This window comes from Ceratotherium simum, chromosome 21 (assembly GCF_057802395.1).
Source record: "Ceratotherium simum simum isolate JZ-2026a chromosome 21, ASM5780239v1, whole genome shotgun sequence".
Classification (NCBI taxonomy): Eukaryota; Metazoa; Chordata; class Mammalia; order Perissodactyla; family Rhinocerotidae; genus Ceratotherium; species Ceratotherium simum.
Genome location: NC_141920.1, coordinates 16,612,490 through 16,630,758, shown reverse-complemented (window position 1 = coordinate 16,630,758; position 18,269 = coordinate 16,612,490). Strand labels below are relative to the sequence as shown.

The window sequence follows — 18,269 nt, the reverse complement described above, 5'->3', positions numbered from 1 at the left end:
TTTGCTGGGAGAGAAAGGAAGACGCAGCTGGTGCTGGGCTTTGGGTGTGTCCAGGAGGAAGCACCAGGTGACGCCCAGATGAGTACTTGAGTGTGCCCTGGCTCCTGAACGTAGCACTTGCAGCTGGGAACTCTTTGGGACCACTCTCGACTTCATGTTAGCACGGAAGAAAGTGTCAAGTGAAGTGTTCTGTTTGGGGCAAAGCCTTTGGATTGAGTTTTCTGAGGCAGCATTAAAAACAAGGGCAAGTTGTTCAGAGAGCAAATGCAGCCACCCTAGATCAAAGAAAGATTTCATCGTATCTCCTCTGTGAGAGGCTGTGAGAAGCCTAAGAAAGTTTATAGCAAAGAAAGGTATAGCCCTTGTTCTCAAAGAGTTTTAAAGTCTGTTTAGAGAGAGATCTGCAAATTGAAAGGTAATAGACACTCCAAGGCAGTCTTATACCAAGTGTCTGGGAGGACTGCAGAGGAGGACAGCCAAGTGATGGCTGAGCCTGGCAAGGCTCACAGAGGAGCTGATGCTTGGCCTGAGTGAGTCCTGAAGGATTAGTAAGAATTAGGAGGCAGGAAGGTGTTCAGGTGGGATGGGGAGAGAAGAAGGTCAGGAGAGGTCTAAGAAAAAAATGTACTCAGTCTGCATTCAAGAAGGGGGACTGAGGGAAAGGATCTGATTCAAAGGAAATAATGAAAAAATGACTCTTGGTGAAGAATTTCCAACCTTTCTGCTTCTTCAGATAACTCAGGATGGAGAGATGGGCAGGTGCATGGGTGGGCGACTGTTTACTGAGGTGTGATGATAATAGCTATGACTTCAGTAGTGCCTACTCTGTGCCAGGCTCTGTTCTAAGCAGCTTCCATTTATTAGCATTTTTAATCCTTATAACAGCTCTGTGAGGTAGGTACTGTTATCCTCTTGTTACAGATGGGGAAACTGAGGCACAGGGAGGGAAAGTAACCTTCCTAAGGTCACAGAGCTCTCAAGTCTGCACTCTTAGGCTCAGTTATGACCTCTTACTTAATGAGGGCCAGATGGATTTTTTCCCCCAGCTTTTATTATGAAAAATTTCAAACATACGGAAAAAAATTAGAGTACAGTGAGCATCTGTATCAAATACCTAGCCCAAACAGTGTTAACATTTTGCTGCATCTGCTTTATCCACATATGTGTGTGTTTCGGTTTTTCAGGAACTATTTGAAAGTATGTTACAGACATGATAATTCACCCCTAAATACAAAACAAAGCATCATCTTCTTTTTCCATGGTATTTACATCTTTCCTTTTCTATGCATTCTTGGAAAATACATTGCCTCTAAAACCATGCAGAATTACTTCTTTACATGTAAAAAGGAGTTAAGTTCCAGGCTCAGGGGCCGGCCCGGTGGCGCAAGCGGTTAAGTGCGCGCGCTCCGCTGCGGCGGCCCGGGGTTCGCTGGTTCGGATCCCGGGCTCGCACCGACATACAGCTTGGCAAGCCGTGCTGTGGCGGCGTCCCATATAAAGTGGAGGAAGATGGGCACAGATGTTAGCCCAGGGCCGTATTCCTCAGCAAAAAAAGAGGAGGATTGGCGGATGTTAGCACAGGGCTGATCTCCTCACAAAAAAAATAAATAAATAAATAAAAATAAAAATAAGTTCCAGGCTCAGATCATTATAAACAAATTTTCCACTTACATGAATATCTTGGTATTTGAAAGTCAGGCAGGGTAAGGACAATTTTTGTTTCTATAAGACTGCCTCACAATTTGCTGGACATTTAACATCCTGGTCCCTACCTGCTAAATACCCATTTGAGCGAGGAGGCAATCAAATATTGTGACAACCCAAAATGCCCTCCCCTCCTCCCCCATTTCCAGAAAGCCGTCTATCGACTGCCTGTTGAGGGTCATTGACCTAACTAGTCCCCCAATGAAGGAGCTATAGGTTAAATTAAAAAATATATATACACTTACAGAACCCATGCTATAATGATTTAGTGTTGAGGTAATGAATGTGGTAGAATTTATCTGTAATGTTCCTTTTGTTATATAACCACGTATGTTCTAGATTTGTATACATACATTCATTTATTCAATTATACCCCCTACTACCACCACCACCAGTTTGTTCTAGAAAGGCTATGTGTCAGTTCTTGATTTAACCATTAAATGTGTCTCCTTTTGTATTGATCTGAATCAACTTGGAAATATTTGTAATTCTTGTGCTTTTCCATATAAAGGGACTTGAAGCAGACTCAGGGTCCACACAATTTGCCTTTCCAGCTTCATCTCTCCCTGTTTTGCTGGAGGTGCTGAAGGGTTTATCCCAACTGTATTGCTCCCTATAATCCACCAATCTCATTACTTTTCACTGTCGCCTGTCAAAGTCCCTTGTCACTCTTATCTCAAATGCCATACTGTTCATGCATCTTCCTTGGAGCCCTGCGTCAGGAGATAATCTAAACCCTCATAGCATGTTCTCTCCGGTGACACTAATCACAGACTGCCTTGTGTTACATTTGATTGCTTGCTTTCCTTATCTTCCACATATATTTCAGTAATAATTTCCCGGGCATTTCTTATGTGCCAGGCCTTGTTCAAGATTCTGGAAATAGAGAGATGACTCTCCCAGATAATCTCATTTTCTTCTCACTTTCCTTTCTTGATAATTGGAGTGGCCTCTTATTCCCTTGTATCCCCTGTGGCACCGGGTACATTGCCTTTCACGTGGTGATTCATACGTATTTCTGAATTGAGTTTGGGGTACAGGGAGACAAGCACTTCCAAGTCGGATCTGAGTTCATATCCTGCAACTGCCACTGTGCAACTTTGGGTAAATCACTTAACTTCTGTGAGCTCCGGTTCCTTATCTATAAAACACGGATAGTAATACTCATCTTACAGGATTGTTCTGAGTTTAAAGATGAATGATATGAAGTGCCAGGCCCAGTTATTGGCACACAGTAGGTGCTCATTCAGTGGTAGTTATTGTAGGGGAAGCCCAGTCATTCCTTTAGGTCACTTGAGTGAGCAGTAGAAGTATTTAGGATCTTAATTGTCTTAAAGGAAATGCGTACTTAGTCTTGGGGCTTCTCCACAAAGAAACAGGCCCTGGGGAGGGTCTGGCCCATCTCTGATTAGCTGTTTCCTTTTCGGAATCGAAGATCTGAATCTCTGTTTTGGAACTACTTATATAACGTATACCACCTGTTATTTGTGTATTTTTAGTGATGGGAGTCGGGTAATCCTAATCCTGTCTGTAAAAGAGCAAACTGTTTACCAGAAGCCGAGTTTTCTTCTTAACACTGACTCACACTGACTCATCCTTCTCATTTTCCTACCCATCCCTCATAACAGCCTTGCAAAGGAGAGATTTTTAAGGAATTCAGTTGGGTTACTTTTTTTTGTTACTTTCTAAAATTGAAAGCTTGAAGGTGTCACGTCATTGATTCTATCATAGGAAAGGCCAAAATCTGTGCTGCCCCAGAGTGGCCAGAATGACCAGGGCCATGTAGCCGAACATCTCACGTCTAACCAATGTTACTGCAATAAACAAAACATTAAAAAACAAAACAAAACAAAACAAAAACTGTCTAGACATACCAATTCTTTTGGCTGAGAGAGTAGACAAGTGCCTGAAATGTACATGTTAATTGACTAAACATGTGTTGTCACCTTGACTTAAATTCTGTTGAACCTTGAAAATTTCTTCTTCTGAGATGGGAAACCTGAGCGGAGTTAGAGCCAGAGCTATGATGCCTTAACAGTTGGATTTGAGATGACAGACGCAGAATTCAGGCAGCACATTAGAGTCAGCAAAATGGGGAAGGAAGGTTGTGGATCAGAATGATTAATATCTTTATGCCTTCATTCGACATTCATTAAATGCATATTTACTGATCATCTGTGCTCTGCCAGGTGCTCGGGCTCCAACAGTGAATAATAAAGACATGGTGCCTGCTGTCATGAACCTTATAGTCTAATGTGTGTGTGTAATAAGTGCTGTGGTGGCGGAAGCAGAGGGTGCTAAGGGAGCAGAGAAGGGCCTTGGTCTACACGTGGGAGCACACGCTTCTGCATAAGGACGAAGGGAGGAAGGAAGGCTTCTTGGAGGAAAAGGCACCCAAGCTGAGACTAGCTGGATGAATAGGAGTTAACTGGAAGAAAGGGGGTAGGGTGGGGCAGGGATGGCTGGAGATTCTGGCCTTGGGCTGGGAAAGAGTTTGCTTGTGGAGGAACTGCAATAAGTTCCAGTGTGACCGAAGGACAGTCAAGTGGGGGGAAGGTTGGTACAAGATAAATCTGGAGACGCTGGCAGAGCCGGATCATGTAGAGCATTGTGGATCAGTTTATTAACTGAAAACATTATTTTAAACTGAGGTAAATTTTGCATACAGTGAAATGCTCATGACAAGTGCATATACCCATGTAACTAGCACCCCATTATGAGTAAGGACTTTTAACTTGATGCTAAGAGCAATGGGAGGGATGGGTTTTGAGCAGGGCCCAGACTTGATGCTAATTGTAGCTTAGAGTGGGGAGGGGCACCGTGGAAAGAACTGGAATAGGTGGTTGTTTGCAGGTGGGTGGAGGGAACCCAGCTTGGGAAGGGACCGGGATCTGGGTTTTCCTAAGATGTTTTTAGCAGAGGACAAACTCCTGAGTGCTTTGTAGGAACCGAAGTGTCTACACAGAGCACAGAAGACTGTGGTTTTTTAAGGTCTTTCTGGAAACACTCCCAGGCCGCCTGCATTTTGAAGAAAGCCTCCCGAAAGCATGCCTGGTACGGAGGCAGTGCTTCAGCCAACTTCATTGACGAAACACAGGAAAAGAATCACCTTACTGGTTTATTTTTGTTACCTACAGTACATGTGACATTTTCCTTTTCTGAGCAGGGTATTAAAAGTATTGTTACAGTTTTGGGTTTTAGGGATCTACTGAAGCTTATATCATTTAAGTGTTCTGACAATTTAATATCTGGATTTTTGGCATGGTGAAGAAATCATTTAACGTGTTACTGTGCTGTTTTTGTTGTTATTCCTAAAGAAAGAAAAGATATGGATAGAATTATCCTCAGTGTTTCTAATTAGGAAATGTTTTTGTTTCTATTAAAAACAAATAAGCAAACAAAAATGTAGTGAGAGATCCAGGTCTGTTCTCTACCTCCCTTTTTTTCCTTTTAAAAAACTGTAAGGAATAGTGCTTAAAAACAGTTTACTGCCAAAACATTTTGAAATATGTTTACAGGAAGTTTGTTTCTCACCAAATTCTTTATTTGTTTTTCCAAAGCTTCCAAGCTCGATAGGCTTTATATAGGTTTATAAATGTTTTTGTACACATTGGCCTTAACCTAAGTACTTCTCAATATCCAAACTGCCTTGTATCTTTCTGTGTCTTAAATTCAGAGATACCACCCTATTGGTTTTGGGTAAATTACAGAGTGGTTTAGGCCCACATAGTTTAAACTCACCCACGGTTTTTTAGTAATACTTGAGGATTTCATCTGAAAAGAATCCTGCTCAAACTCTGAAAGTGTTTCTTTCATCTTAGTATGTGTTATTGCACCAGGTCCGTTTTTGCCGGCCGCCCAGAAAGCCTATCACCAAGATGAGATTGCACCAAGAGAGGGTTTATTAATCACAAGGCAGCCAAGTATGGAAACGGGAGAATGAATCTCAAATTCGCTTCCTCGAAAATAGGGACTCAGGGGTATTTATGGGGTAGGGGGCATGGTGGTCTGGAATGATTGGAGGTGAGGAGAGAAGAGGTAATTGATCTGCGCAAGCGTAGTCAAGCTTCATGCCTCTTTGTAGGACGCATGTTCACAGACTGGGGGCATTAGCATGCCCTGAGGGTGGAGTTCCAACATCTTGACATCAAAAGTCGCTTATGGGACACATGTCTCTGTGGGCCCAGTTGTTGGGTTGGTGGTCTCAGTCCGGCCTGAAGTGGACAAGGGGTTCCAATTCGTGAAAAAAATAGCTCAAACACCCATTACCGTGGTGACCCAGGCTCCAGGGAGATGTCATCAGTAGGAACCTAGTGGGAGTCAGAGAGCATATTGCCCAAACAGCACAGTTAACAGTGAGTAAGTTTATCATGCAGATTTAAGTCCTCTTCTTCCGTTCTGATAAGTTTCTAGGTAAGGCCATCCCCCCGCCCCCTTCTTCCTGGTACTGGCAAGAAGATACCTTTACAAATGGAGATTTCCTTTACAAATGTAAATGTCACTTATAAAGGGTAACCAGACCTAAGAATGGGCTTAGCAAGGTCCCTCCAAATACCTGGAGATGTCTCTGGTAATGGCCTGTTCTAGGGGCAGGCCTCCCATCCCAAACCCCTTTGGTTAGTTAGTGTCTTTCAGGCAGAGACATATTTTGAGGTGGCCAATTCTGATTCCCCGTAGTTACCAGCTGCCTCATCATCAATGGCTAACTGCCGGTTTCAAATGCCCACCTGTTTTGTGTGTGTATGTGTGTGTGTACAGATTATTTTGTTTATTGTCTCTCATATGTCTAAAAAACTTTTTTATTTTAATTTTTAATTTCTGCTTTATTGAGGTATAATTGACAATTAAAATGGTATATATTTAAAGTGTACAACGTGATGATTTGATATACATATACTTTGTGAAATAATTACCACAGTCAGGTTAATTAACACATCTATCACCTCAAATAGTCACGTGTGTGTGTCTGTGTGTGTGGTAAGAATGCTTGAGGTTTACTCTCAGCAAATATCAAGTATACATGGGCCGGCCCCGTGGCTTAGCGGTTAAGTGCTCACGCTCCTCTACTGGCGGTCTGGGTTCGGATCCCGGGCGCGCACCAACGCACTGCTTCTCCGGCCATGCTGAGGCCGCGTCCCACATACAGCAACTAGAAGGACGTGCAGCTATGACAGACAACTATCTACTGGGGCTTTAGGGGGGAAAAATAAATAAATAAAATCTTAAAAAAAAACAAATTTCAAGTATACAACATAAAATAGTCGCCATGCTGTACGTTAGATCTCTAGAGCTTAATCGTGTTATAACTGAAGTCTCGTACCCTTTGACCAGCATCTCCCCGTCTCTCCTACTCTCAAGCCCCTGGTAACTGATTCCAAACCTCTTAATCTCAAGTTCGTGTGCCCGATGCATAGTAAGCCAAACACTGAGACATCGGTGCTTGGAGATGGAGAAAAATTTACTTGAATTTGCCAAAACGAGAAGGTGGGAGCATGGGATTGCTCAAATCCGCCTTAACAAGAGCAGAAAGCAGGGGGTTTTATAGAGCTGAGAGGCTTGGCAGGTGGAGCTTCAGAGAAAGGAAGGGGTCACTCCCCATAAGCTCCTGGGCGGTCTGACTTCTGGGCTTCAGCAGCAGCTGGGGGTCGGCCATCCAGTGATCGCAACCTCCCTGAAGGCATTCTCTCTCTTCTCACAAGTCCTCGAGACCCCTGAGTCACCCCTCAAGTTAAACAAGAAGACAGCAAATTGACAAGATTCATCTATGTCTATGTTGGGAACAAGGTCGAAAAGCAATCATGTTCTTATTGAATATCTACAGTAACCCTCAGGTACCCGGCTTCATAACCACCACTCTACTGTTTCTGTGAGTTCAATTTTTTTTTTTTTTAGGTTCCACATATAAGTGAGATCATAGAGTATTTATCTTTCTGTGTCTGGCTAATTTCACTTAGCATAATGTCCTCTAGATTCATCCATGTTGTTTCAAATGGCAGGATTTACTTCTTTTTCTTGGCCGAATTCCATTGTGTGTTTGTGTGTATGTATGTATGTATATATATGTGTGTATGTGTGTGTGTGTGTGTGTGTATGTGTGTCTATATATATATATCACATATTCTTTATCTATTCACCCATTGACAGACATTTAGGTTGTTTCTATATCTTAGCTATTGTGAATAATGCTGTAATGAACATGAGGGTGCAGATATCTTTTTGAGACACTGATTTCTTTTCCTTTGGATGTGTACAGTCATGCATCTCTTAGCGACGGCGGTACACTCTGAGAAATGTGTCATTAGGCGATTTTGTCACTGCGAACATCATAGAGTGTACTTACACAAACCTAGATGGTATAGCCTCCTACACACCTAAGCTATACGGTACTAATCTTATGGGACCACCATCCTATATGTCATCCGTTGTTGACCAAACTGTCGTATGAGGTGCATGACTGTATCCAGAAGTAGGGTTGTTAGATCATATGGTAGTTCTATTTTTAATTTTTTTGAGGAACTTCCATACTGTTATCCATAGTGATTGTACCAATTTGCATTCCCACCAACAGTGTACAACGGTTCTTTTTTCCATATCCTCACCAACACTTGTTATCTGTTGTCTTTTTGATAAAAGCTATTCTAACAGGTGTGAGGTGATACCTCAGTGTGGTTTTGATATGCATTTTCCTGATGATCAGTGATGTTGAGCACTTTTTCATGTACCTGTTGGCCATTTGTATGTCTTCTTTGGAAAAATGTCTATTCAGGTCCATTGCCCATTTTTAAATGGATTATTTGTTTTTTTTGCTATTGAGTTATATAAGTTCATTATATGTTTTGGATATATATCAGCCCCTTGTCAGATATATGGTTTGTAAATGTTTTCTCCTATTTGATAGGTTACCTTTTCACTCTGTCGATGGTTTCCTTTGCTGTGCAGAAGCTTTTTAGTTTGATGTAGTTTCACTTGTTTATTTTTGCTTTTATTGCCTTTGCTTTTGGTGTCATATCCAAATTTTAACAATATTAATTCTTCCAATCCATGAACACGGAATATCTTTCCATTTATTTGTGTCTTCCCCAGTTTCTTTCATCAGTTTCTTACAGTTTTCAGTGTAGAGGTCTTACACCTCCTTAGTTAAATTTATTCCTAAATATTTTATTGCTTTCGATGCTATTGTAAATGGGGTTGTTTCCTTAATTTCTCTTTCAGATAGTTTATTGTTAATGTATAAAAATGCAACTGATTTTTGTATCCTACCACTTTACTGAATTGATTTATTAGTTCTAAATTTTTTGGTGGAGTCTGTAGGGTTTTTTCTGTATAGGATCATGTCGTCTGCAGACAGAGACGATTTTACTTCTTTTCCAGTTTGGATACCTTTCACTTCTTTTTCTTATCTTTTTGCTCTGGCTGAGGCTTTCAGTATTATGTTGAATAGCAGTGGCAGGAGTGGGGTGTCCTTGTCTTGTTCCTGATCTTAGAGGAAGAGCTTTCAGGTTTTCACTGTTCAGTGTGGTGTTAGCTGTGGGCTTGTCACATGTGGCCTTTGTCGTGTGGAGGTGGCATCCTCAACGCTCAGTAAAGTGAAGCGCAATAAACAGGGTATACGTGTTGAGGAAAAATAGAGTATCAACTAAGGTTGAGTACTTTTCATAGATTCAGAACCATATGTATTTCCTTTTCTGTAAATTCCCTTCATATTCTGAGCTTATTTTCCCCTTGTGTTGTTGGCCTTTGTCTTATCAATTTCTAGAAGCTCTTTATAGATTAAGGAATTAGGCTGTGATATGAAATCTAATTTTTTCCAGTCTGACATTTGATTTTTACTTTGCTGATCATGATTTTTGCCATGCAGAATATTTTTATTTATACACAGTCAAATTTATCAGTATTTTCTTTAATGACTTACTTCTGGGTTTTATGTCGTACTTGGAAAGGCCTTCCCCATTACTGTAAGGCTATAAAATGTTGTACCGTGTATTTTTCTACTTTCTACTTTTCTACTTTCATACTTATATGGTTTGATATTTTTGCATTTTAAATCTGTAGATCCACCAGGAGTTATTTTTGGTGTAAGGTGTAAGAACCTCACCTTTCTCAGGCAGACAGAGAGATTAATTTCGACTGTGGGCAAACTTATCAATGGAAATAAAGAGAATTAGCAATCATTTTTCTTCATTAGGACTTGTGGTCCCTGATATGAATACCCCTATGCTACTTGGTCGTGGATGAATGATACTAACTTTGACCTAGGCACTTAAGAAAATACCTTAAAACATCGTTTAAAAATTACTCATCTCACCACTCTAATGCAGTAGTTTTCATGTGTTTGCGTTTTTTTTCTAATCTGTCTATTCATCTATACTCATTTATTAAATGCCTTCTGTTTTGCCAGACATTGTGCTAGGTGCTGGGGCTTCAGAGTTGAATAAAATATTCACCATTTACCAAGGGAGACAGAACTATAACAAGTAATCATAATGTACTGTGTTGGGTACTATAATAGTCAGGATTCTTAGTAGCAAATAACAAAATCCTTTCTAGCTGATTTAAGCAGACAGGTACAAAGTCCCCAGGAAGTTGATAGATCTGGGCTTGAATGTCACTCAGATGGAAACAAAGCAATGAGGGAGTGTTTCCATGAGAAATGCCCAACCACACTGAGGGGGATTGTTTTAGAGAAAACACCACTGCTGCCTCTACTCATTTCTTCAGCACAAAGATATTAGAAGATGGCATCAGATATTGGACATCAGAAACTGTGCCCTAGAACAGCCGTATAACATGAGCTTACAATTTTCTTTAGGGTCTCCAGTGCCGTTAGATGCAGTTAGCCCAATTCATGATCTTTATATTCCTCATGCCCCTCATTGGTCTATAGCAGCAACTACTGAGTTTGAAATAGCTTTGCCTTCAATATGGACTTCACTTCAGATGACCATAGGTGATTATTTTAAAAACTCTTTCAACATTGCATGTCATTGACTATCAGCATCCCATCCTCTAACGCAGGGATCTGCTAACTATGGCCTGCAGGCCAAATATGGCCTGCCACTTGTTTTTGTATATAAAGTTTTATTGTAATACAGCCAAGTTTTGTTTGTTTACACATTGTCTCTGGTTGCTTTTGCACTACAGCGGCAGAGTTGAGTAGTTGCAACAGGAGTTACTTGCTGTGCTAGTGCTTTAAGATGATCAGTTACTTGTTCAGGGAGATACTCTCTGTATAAGAGGATCCTAAGAGACTGGGACAGGCAGTTGGTGCTCAGACGTCCATGGGCCTCTTGCAGCTCCCTGAGTAATATGATGTCTTCATCAAGGTTCCTTTGGGACAGTCCAGCCCCTTCAGTCAAGAACTTCAACTGGAGTGCCAGTGTTTATTAGTGCCTTCAGTGCTGCGAGCCTGTCTTGATTACTAGAGTCCAAAGAGCCTATTGGCTCTATTTCTGTAATTAAAATTTATTTTATTTTTTTGCCTTTTGCTCTGTTAAATTTCCTTTCTAGTCCTCTGCTTCAGATGATGGTGTCTCCAGCTCATAGAGGATTCAATTGTTAGAAGTCCAGTAAACTCTGCTATAACATATGGATGATCTTGGAATATGGCCAGAATGTAATGGATGCTGAAGATACTTGGAAGATCAGTCTTTCCTGTAAGTTAAGTCAATTAAGTCAGAATCATCCTTGCTGATATCTGCAAATACGGAGTTGAAGCCACGTACTTGAGAGTTACTGTAAAAATTCAGTAAGAACATGATTACCTTTCAACCTTGTTTCCAGCACAGACATAGATGAAAAGAAGTTAATCTCGTCAATTTGCTGTTTTCTTGTTTAACCTGGGGAGTGACTCAATGGTCACAAGAATTATGAGCTTGTTTTGCAGAAGAAAAAGAATGCCTTCAAGGAAATTACGATCACCAGATAACCAGCCCCCAGCTGCCGTTAACGCCCAGAAGTCAGGTTGCCCAGGGGCTTATCTGGGGTGAAAGAAACACGGATTACCCCTTTGTTTCTCTGCAACTTCTCCTGCCAAGCCTCTTAGCTCTATAAAATCCCCTGCTTTCTTCTCTTGTTAAGGCAAATTTGAGAGAACCCATCCTTCCATCTTCCCGTTTTGGCCAATTCGAATAAACCTTTCTACATCTCCAAGCATGATGTCTCAGTGATTGGCTTACTGGCACAGGAATGTGAGTTAGTAATTGGGTGCATAAGAATTGTAGAGATCATGATTCAGGTATAACTTTGTTCTTCTCTTCCTTGAACCCATGTAATATATTCAGTCCACACTGAAGTCTTCTGGTTTTATTCCTGGTTTTACAAGGCAGTAGCCTTGGTTCTGCTATCATGGGGTCCACTGGATGGAGAAGTCCCCGTGTTATTGTCCCATTTGATTTTTTTCTTTCAAAATCACACTGACTATTAAGAAGCTTTCGGTCAGCTTCTTCTAGTTCCTCTGAAAGAAGCAGCCAGCCTGCTTTTGTTCTCTTTCTAATTTGTTGTTTAAATTTATCTTCAAGTATATCATCTTTCTTTTTGTTTTCCTTATTGGGACTTTTAAGAACTTCCACATAAGTATCTACAGAGTCTTCTTATCTCTGGCCAACAGTGTTTGCCCTGCCCAAGGGCGAGGGGAGGATCCCTTTTATCTTTTGCAAGTCTGCTCTCTTTTGAAGACTGCTCTGCTTCAGGCCTGGAATTTTTTCCTGGCTAAGAATTTTCATCTGAGCCTCTGCTGCTCTTTAATAAATAGTCTCTGTTTCTTATAAATCATGGCATTGATGCACATTAGTTTGAAGTTACCTTTACTTTTGTGGACTGATAGCCTTGTTCTTGATCTAATCTTTCATTGTACTAGAATCCACTGGATGTATAATTATCATTGAGCTACCAGGAGCTGTCACGGGAGATGAGAGGAAAGCTCTGGAGTCCTTTCTCTGTGATTGTCTCATCCAAGCTTTTGAAGGAGGGCTCTGGCTAAGGAGCTCAGAGGCTGCTCAGGACATTTCCCTCTTAGGGGATCCTGCCTCATACTCTGTTGTCTCCATCTTGCTTTCCTAAAAATCCTCCTTTTTCTTCTATTTTATTTTCCTTTTTTCCCCCCTGGGACCTACTTTTTTCCTTTCTTCCTCCTTTTCCTTTCTCTGTCACTCTGCTTGTCGTGATCATTCCTGTCATCAGGTGGACTGAATCGTGGCTGAGGTGCCTGAACAGAGCGTGCCTTCATTTCTTCCCACTTTCAGGTGCGGCTTCAAGGGCTCCTCTCCCCACTCCTCGTACAGGTCTTTTTGGGCTTGTGTTTCTTCTGCGTCTTCCACATGTCATGGCCCCAGGCCTTCCCCCTGTGCCAGGCACAGGCTGGCAATGCACCTTCTGGGCCAGGCCAGGGGAGTAGAGGGCAGGAGCAGGGCCCTGGAGACCACGCTCAGCTGGCAGAATGTGGCTCCTGTCTCTCTCCACCATTTATAGTGGCCAGTGTGTTTGATATTTGATTGTTTGCATTTTTCCCCTATTATAACTGCTATAAATGTCTTTCTTACTTATAAGTCAGTTGTGTACATATTTGTAGTGCTTGGTATATGTTATCCAAAGTAACATAAAAATAACTTTATATTTCTTTTTATAGAATTAAAACTATATTTTTATTACAAAAATAATGCCTTGCATGAAAAATTTAAAATACCAATAAACTAAAAGAAGAAAATAAAAATGACGTGCAGTGTTACTGGCTAAATAGTTTCATCCATTTTTTTATGCAAATACTATTTTCCCTTTTACAAACATGAGCCCCTACTGTATAACCTTAACATTAAAATGAGACTGTTTTTTTCATGTCATTAGCTATTCTTCTGTAGCATCACTTATTATGACTACATAATACTCCATTCTAGAGATGTACCAAAGTTTAGTTAGGCACTCCTTCACTGTGGACTTTTAGGGTTATTCTAAGCAGTGCTGACGTGAACAACCTTGAGTCAAGTCCTTACACACATCCATAAGGATTTCTCTAGGATAAATTCTTAAAAGTGAAATGACTGGGTCAAAGGGCATGTAGACTTCTTTAAATTAGTAAACTTTATTTTTTAGACCACTTTTAGGTTCAAGCAAAATTGAGCAGAAAGTACAGAGAGTCCCATATACCCCCATGCATATAAATTTTTAAGGCTTTCAGTATGTGTTGTCAAATTCCCTGTTAGGATGTTGTACCATTTTCCATTCTCACATTTTCCCATATCTCCATAAGGCTGGGTATCATCATTAAAAAGAAATCTTAGATAAGACACATTTAAAGCAGAATACCTATTCTAGTCATCGTAAGACTGATTTTTTTTTTCCTTCTGAAATTTATTTTTATGTTATTCATTCCATTACTATTTATTATAGTTGGTAATGGCAGAGTTCCACCAACCTTCTTTCCTTGCCAGTTTAACAGAAATTATAAAAGTAATACATGTACACAAAAATAAACATCCAGGTAGATATAAAGAAAAAAGTAAAATCTCCCTTCCACTTACCCAGTCTTTCTCCTGAAAGCCACTTGCTTTTTACTGTAATGGCTTTTGGTAATTGTGGTGGTTACCTCCAAAATTCTAAATAAGATATATACACACATATATGTAGTTTTTTCCTTCATTTGTCTTTGTAGACAGTTAACTTTGGTAAATGGCTCTGTGTTATTGGAACTGCAGATGTCTTTAAAGGCCCTGGTGCTTGCTTATCTCACTGGATTTGTGCTTCCTATTTGGCCTCAGAAAATTTCCCATGGTGGCTTTTTTAAGCTCAGCCACGCATTTGACATATTTGCTACGGTGATGGCACCCATCATTTGAGGCGTTTTGGGAGGAGGGTTTTGTGATATTTAGTCCATCATATTTGCTGGAATGGCAGTCCTAATCTACTCACTTTGTATCTCTTGACTCCCCTTGTGAAAGTTGAATTAGCACCCCTCCGCTTCACACGACGTCCTTCCCTCCACCTCCCTACATTCCAGTGAGATAGACACTATTATGTTCTTCATTTTACAAATGAGATGCCAGAATTCATAGAGGTTAAGTGATTTGCCTGAGGTCGCACAGCTAGTAAGTGGAGGATGGAGTCAAGATTTTTGCTCAAGTCCATCTCTTTCAACACCCATGCTTTAGCAGTGCTGCATGAACACATTCCCTCCACTCTCTATCCCTGCTGCTACCTCGCCTGACCTTCCTGTCTTGTTCATTACTATCCTTTTTCCCTGTGAGCTTAGGAGAAGGTAGGTCAGTTTGTATTCTGATTTTGGCTGCAGGACTTACAAGCTATAAATGACCCTAGGCAAGTCGCTTTCCCCTTCTTTGCCTCCATTTCTACTTCTATTAAATGAGAATATAAGCACTTACAAGGAGATATGTGTCGCAGAAGAAATGAGACCATCTATGTGCAAGTCCCCCATGCAATGCAAATATGAGACAGTGTTATTATTTCAGAGCTCAATAAGCATTTGCTGATCTAACAATGCAAACTAGTGATGTGGATTGCAGGCTTCTCTTGCATGGATGAGTTTTTCAGAACAATCTTTTAGTTTGTTAATTCCTTTTTCTTAAAGTGGCATTTTAAAAGAAAATCTGTGGTCACTGTTTATTAGAGAAAAGAGCTCTGGGTTTGGTGTTTTTTTGTTTTGTTTTTGAGATATTTTTATGCAGATACAAAACAAAATCAAAAATCCACAGAGAAGCAGGCTGGCTATTTAAAATGGCACGACTGTCCTGGCCCCTTGTCGCTTTCCTCTGCTTGTGCTCAGTATTCATGTCAATCATTTCCGCCTGTTGTTTCATTGGTGGCCAGTAAGTCCTGGAGCCAAAAAGGAAGTGAAGGGGTGAGGTTAGTCTGAAATGTACAGTCTGACTTGTCTCATCCTGTTGTAGAGGTCTGTTTTCTTGTTTCCTTCCGTCAGTTGACTGTAACTCTGTGAGTACAGGGATCATATTGCCTTTATCTTTATCCCGTCAGGATCTGGTGTGATCCAACAAATGTTTATAAATGAATGAACGTTGGCAGTGTTTTTATGCCTTCTGCATAAACTGCAAGGTGGCTTGTGATACCCATCATCAACAAGCAGTGTCCGTCATCACTGTTGCAGTTTCCTGAGAGCAAGAGATCGTGAACTTGGTCTGTGGACCTCTAACGGACCCAGAGATGGCCTTCAGGGGTTCCACAGACCCCTTGGAATTACATTCATTTGAAGATATGCATTTTCTGAAGAGCAAGATCTTAGCTTTCATCACATTCTCAAAGGAATAGGTGACCTAAAATGAGTAGGAATCATGGCACAAGTTGGGAAAAGCTTTTCAATGGTGTGGAGTAGTCTAGACAACTTATTTTCACGCACACATACCGATTTGTTCCTTGATCCCACATGATAAATAAACTATATACAACTCAGATGTCTTAGCACTTTAAGAAATAGATCAGATCAGCTTGGCCCCTTATTTCATGCCCTGTAGAAGTCGAGTTTCCCCAAGATGCTGTAGATGCCTTGGGAGTGAAGGTGTGGCTTATGTTCACCTGGTCATCTCTGCCTCCTCTTCCTGTGTTTCTCAGCCTGTCAGCTCAGAACTGAAACTCAGTCCCTTCCTTGGTTTCCATCAAGAACAAAGAAGACACTCCCCCAAAGCATTTGTAACTGTTATTTTCTTTTTTTTTTTTTTTTTCCAATTTCTTTTTCCCCCAAAGCCCCAGTAGATAGTTGTATGTCATAGCTGCACATCCTTCTAGTTGCTGTATGTGGGACGTGGCCTCAGCATGGCCGGAGGAGCGGTGCGTCAGTGCACGCCCAGGATCCGAACCCGGGCCGCCAGCAGCAGAGCGCACGCACTTAACCGCTAAGCCACGGGGCCGGCCCGTAACTGTTATTTTCAACTTTGCTGATGATTTGGAAGTCTCAGAAAGGGGTCACATAGCAGAAAATCCATCGTCCTGGCTCCTTGCTCCTCTCCTTTGATTCCTCACAGATTTCCCCTGGAATTCGTTCTTTATTTGCAGAGCTACTTAGCAACCCTCAGCTTTTATTTCTGTTACTTTTTGCAGGGCTGAACCCAAAAAGGTGATCAGCAGCGTTTTATTTGATAGGAGCCTTTCTCTTCAGAGTGCAGATGTAGTTATAAAGAATATTTTTTCTTTTTGTGTACGTGTTCTAACGTCTTCTCAAATTTCATGAAGCCATCTTAATAAATTCTGTATGTCTTTATTCTTATTAAGAATCTCCTTCATTTCACTGTGAATGTGGGCCCTGGCAGTGGGATAGGACCTGTAAACACATTGAAGATCTTGTTCTTACATAGAACAAAAGAGGAGGAACATTTTTATTTTGAAGTCTACTAAACTAGTTTCTCTCACTGTCCCATAAACTGAGTTTTCTCCTCTAAGTTCCTCCAGTTTTATTTTCTTTATCTTCTTTTTTTTGAAAAAAATAGTAATATATTTATTTTTGATGAGTATAACATTAATATGCATTTTATAAAAATTAGAAGAACATGGAAGTACACAATTTGGTTAATGAACCCCCCCTGTAATCCCGCTGTCCAGAAATAGCCTCTGTTAACCATTTGGTATATTGTATCCTTTTTGAGATTTAAATACATATAGCAACAACAACAACACACTGACTACAAGCCAGGTCCTGTGTGCGTTGTCTGGTTAAATCCTCGCAGAGGGTCTGAGATGGGGGCCCCCGTTGGCCAAAAAATAAACTTGAGGCTTAGAGCTAACTGGTGGCTTACCTGAATATATTTCCGATATTTACTGCTGTAAGCAATCTGCAGTAAATAAGGATGTATCTAACTATGTGTTTTTGTCCGACTATCGCCATGTGATGAATTTCCAAAACTAGAATTGCTTGATCAAAAAGTGTGCGCACTGAAACTTGTGATTTGTTTTGAGAGAAGTAGTTAAGAGCGTGGGCTTTGTAGTCATACACACCAGTGTTCATATTCCCACTGCCACTTGCTGGCCACTCACTGGACTTAAACTGTGCCTCAGTGTGCTCACCTGTAAAATGGGATGATAACAGAAACCTCATATGGCTGTGAGGATTAAAAGAGATGGTGCATGTAATAGCCCTGGCTAGCATCCAACACATAGGAAGAACGGTGTTTCAGACAAAGTCCCTGCTCTTATAAAGCTGACTTTTTTTTTTTTTTTGGTGAGGAAGACTGAGCTAACATCCTGTGCCAATCCTCCTCTTTTTTGCTGAGGCAGATTGGCCCTGGGCTAACATTTGTGCCCATCTTCCTCTGCTTTATATGGGACGCTGCCACAGCATGGCTGGACAAGTGGTATGTCGGTGCGCACCCAGGATCCGAACCTGCAAACCCCGGGCCGCCCTAGCGGAGCTCACACACTTAACCGCTGTGCCACTGGGCGGGCCCCTAAAGCTGACGTTTTAATGTGGGAAGGGGGAAGCAGCAGTGAAAGACAGATAGTAATCAAATAATTGAATAAGAAAATAGTAGTGCTGTGCAGACGATTAAAAGAAAGTGATGTGATAGGTAGATGGGTGGGTACCTTAGGGTGGGTGGGTTGGGGAAGTCTTCTCA

At 41.1% G+C, this 18,269-nt stretch overlaps 1 protein-coding gene across 9 annotated transcripts in view; it reads left to right on the top strand.

Moving 5' to 3' along the window:
* Positions 1 to 18,269, top strand: part of PKIG (cAMP-dependent protein kinase inhibitor gamma) — a 79,888-nt gene that overhangs the window by 19,115 nt on the left and 42,504 nt on the right. For 3 of the 9 annotated variants that reach the window (XM_087445229.1, XM_087445227.1, XM_087445228.1), the window contains exons 1-2: positions 7,555 to 7,570; positions 11,212 to 11,357. The exons of 3 other annotated variants lie outside the window; for them this stretch is intronic. Coding sequence is in view for 2 of the 6 variants with exons in the window: in XM_087445226.1 (XP_087301352.1) it covers positions 11,294 to 11,357 (64 nt within the window). In the remaining 4 variants the exon portion in view is untranslated. Of the gene's footprint in view, positions 1 to 7,403; positions 7,571 to 11,211; positions 11,358 to 18,269 lie in introns of those variants that run through there. 3 more of the 9 variants (XM_087445225.1, XM_087445231.1, XM_087445226.1) reach the window with 2 other exon arrangements.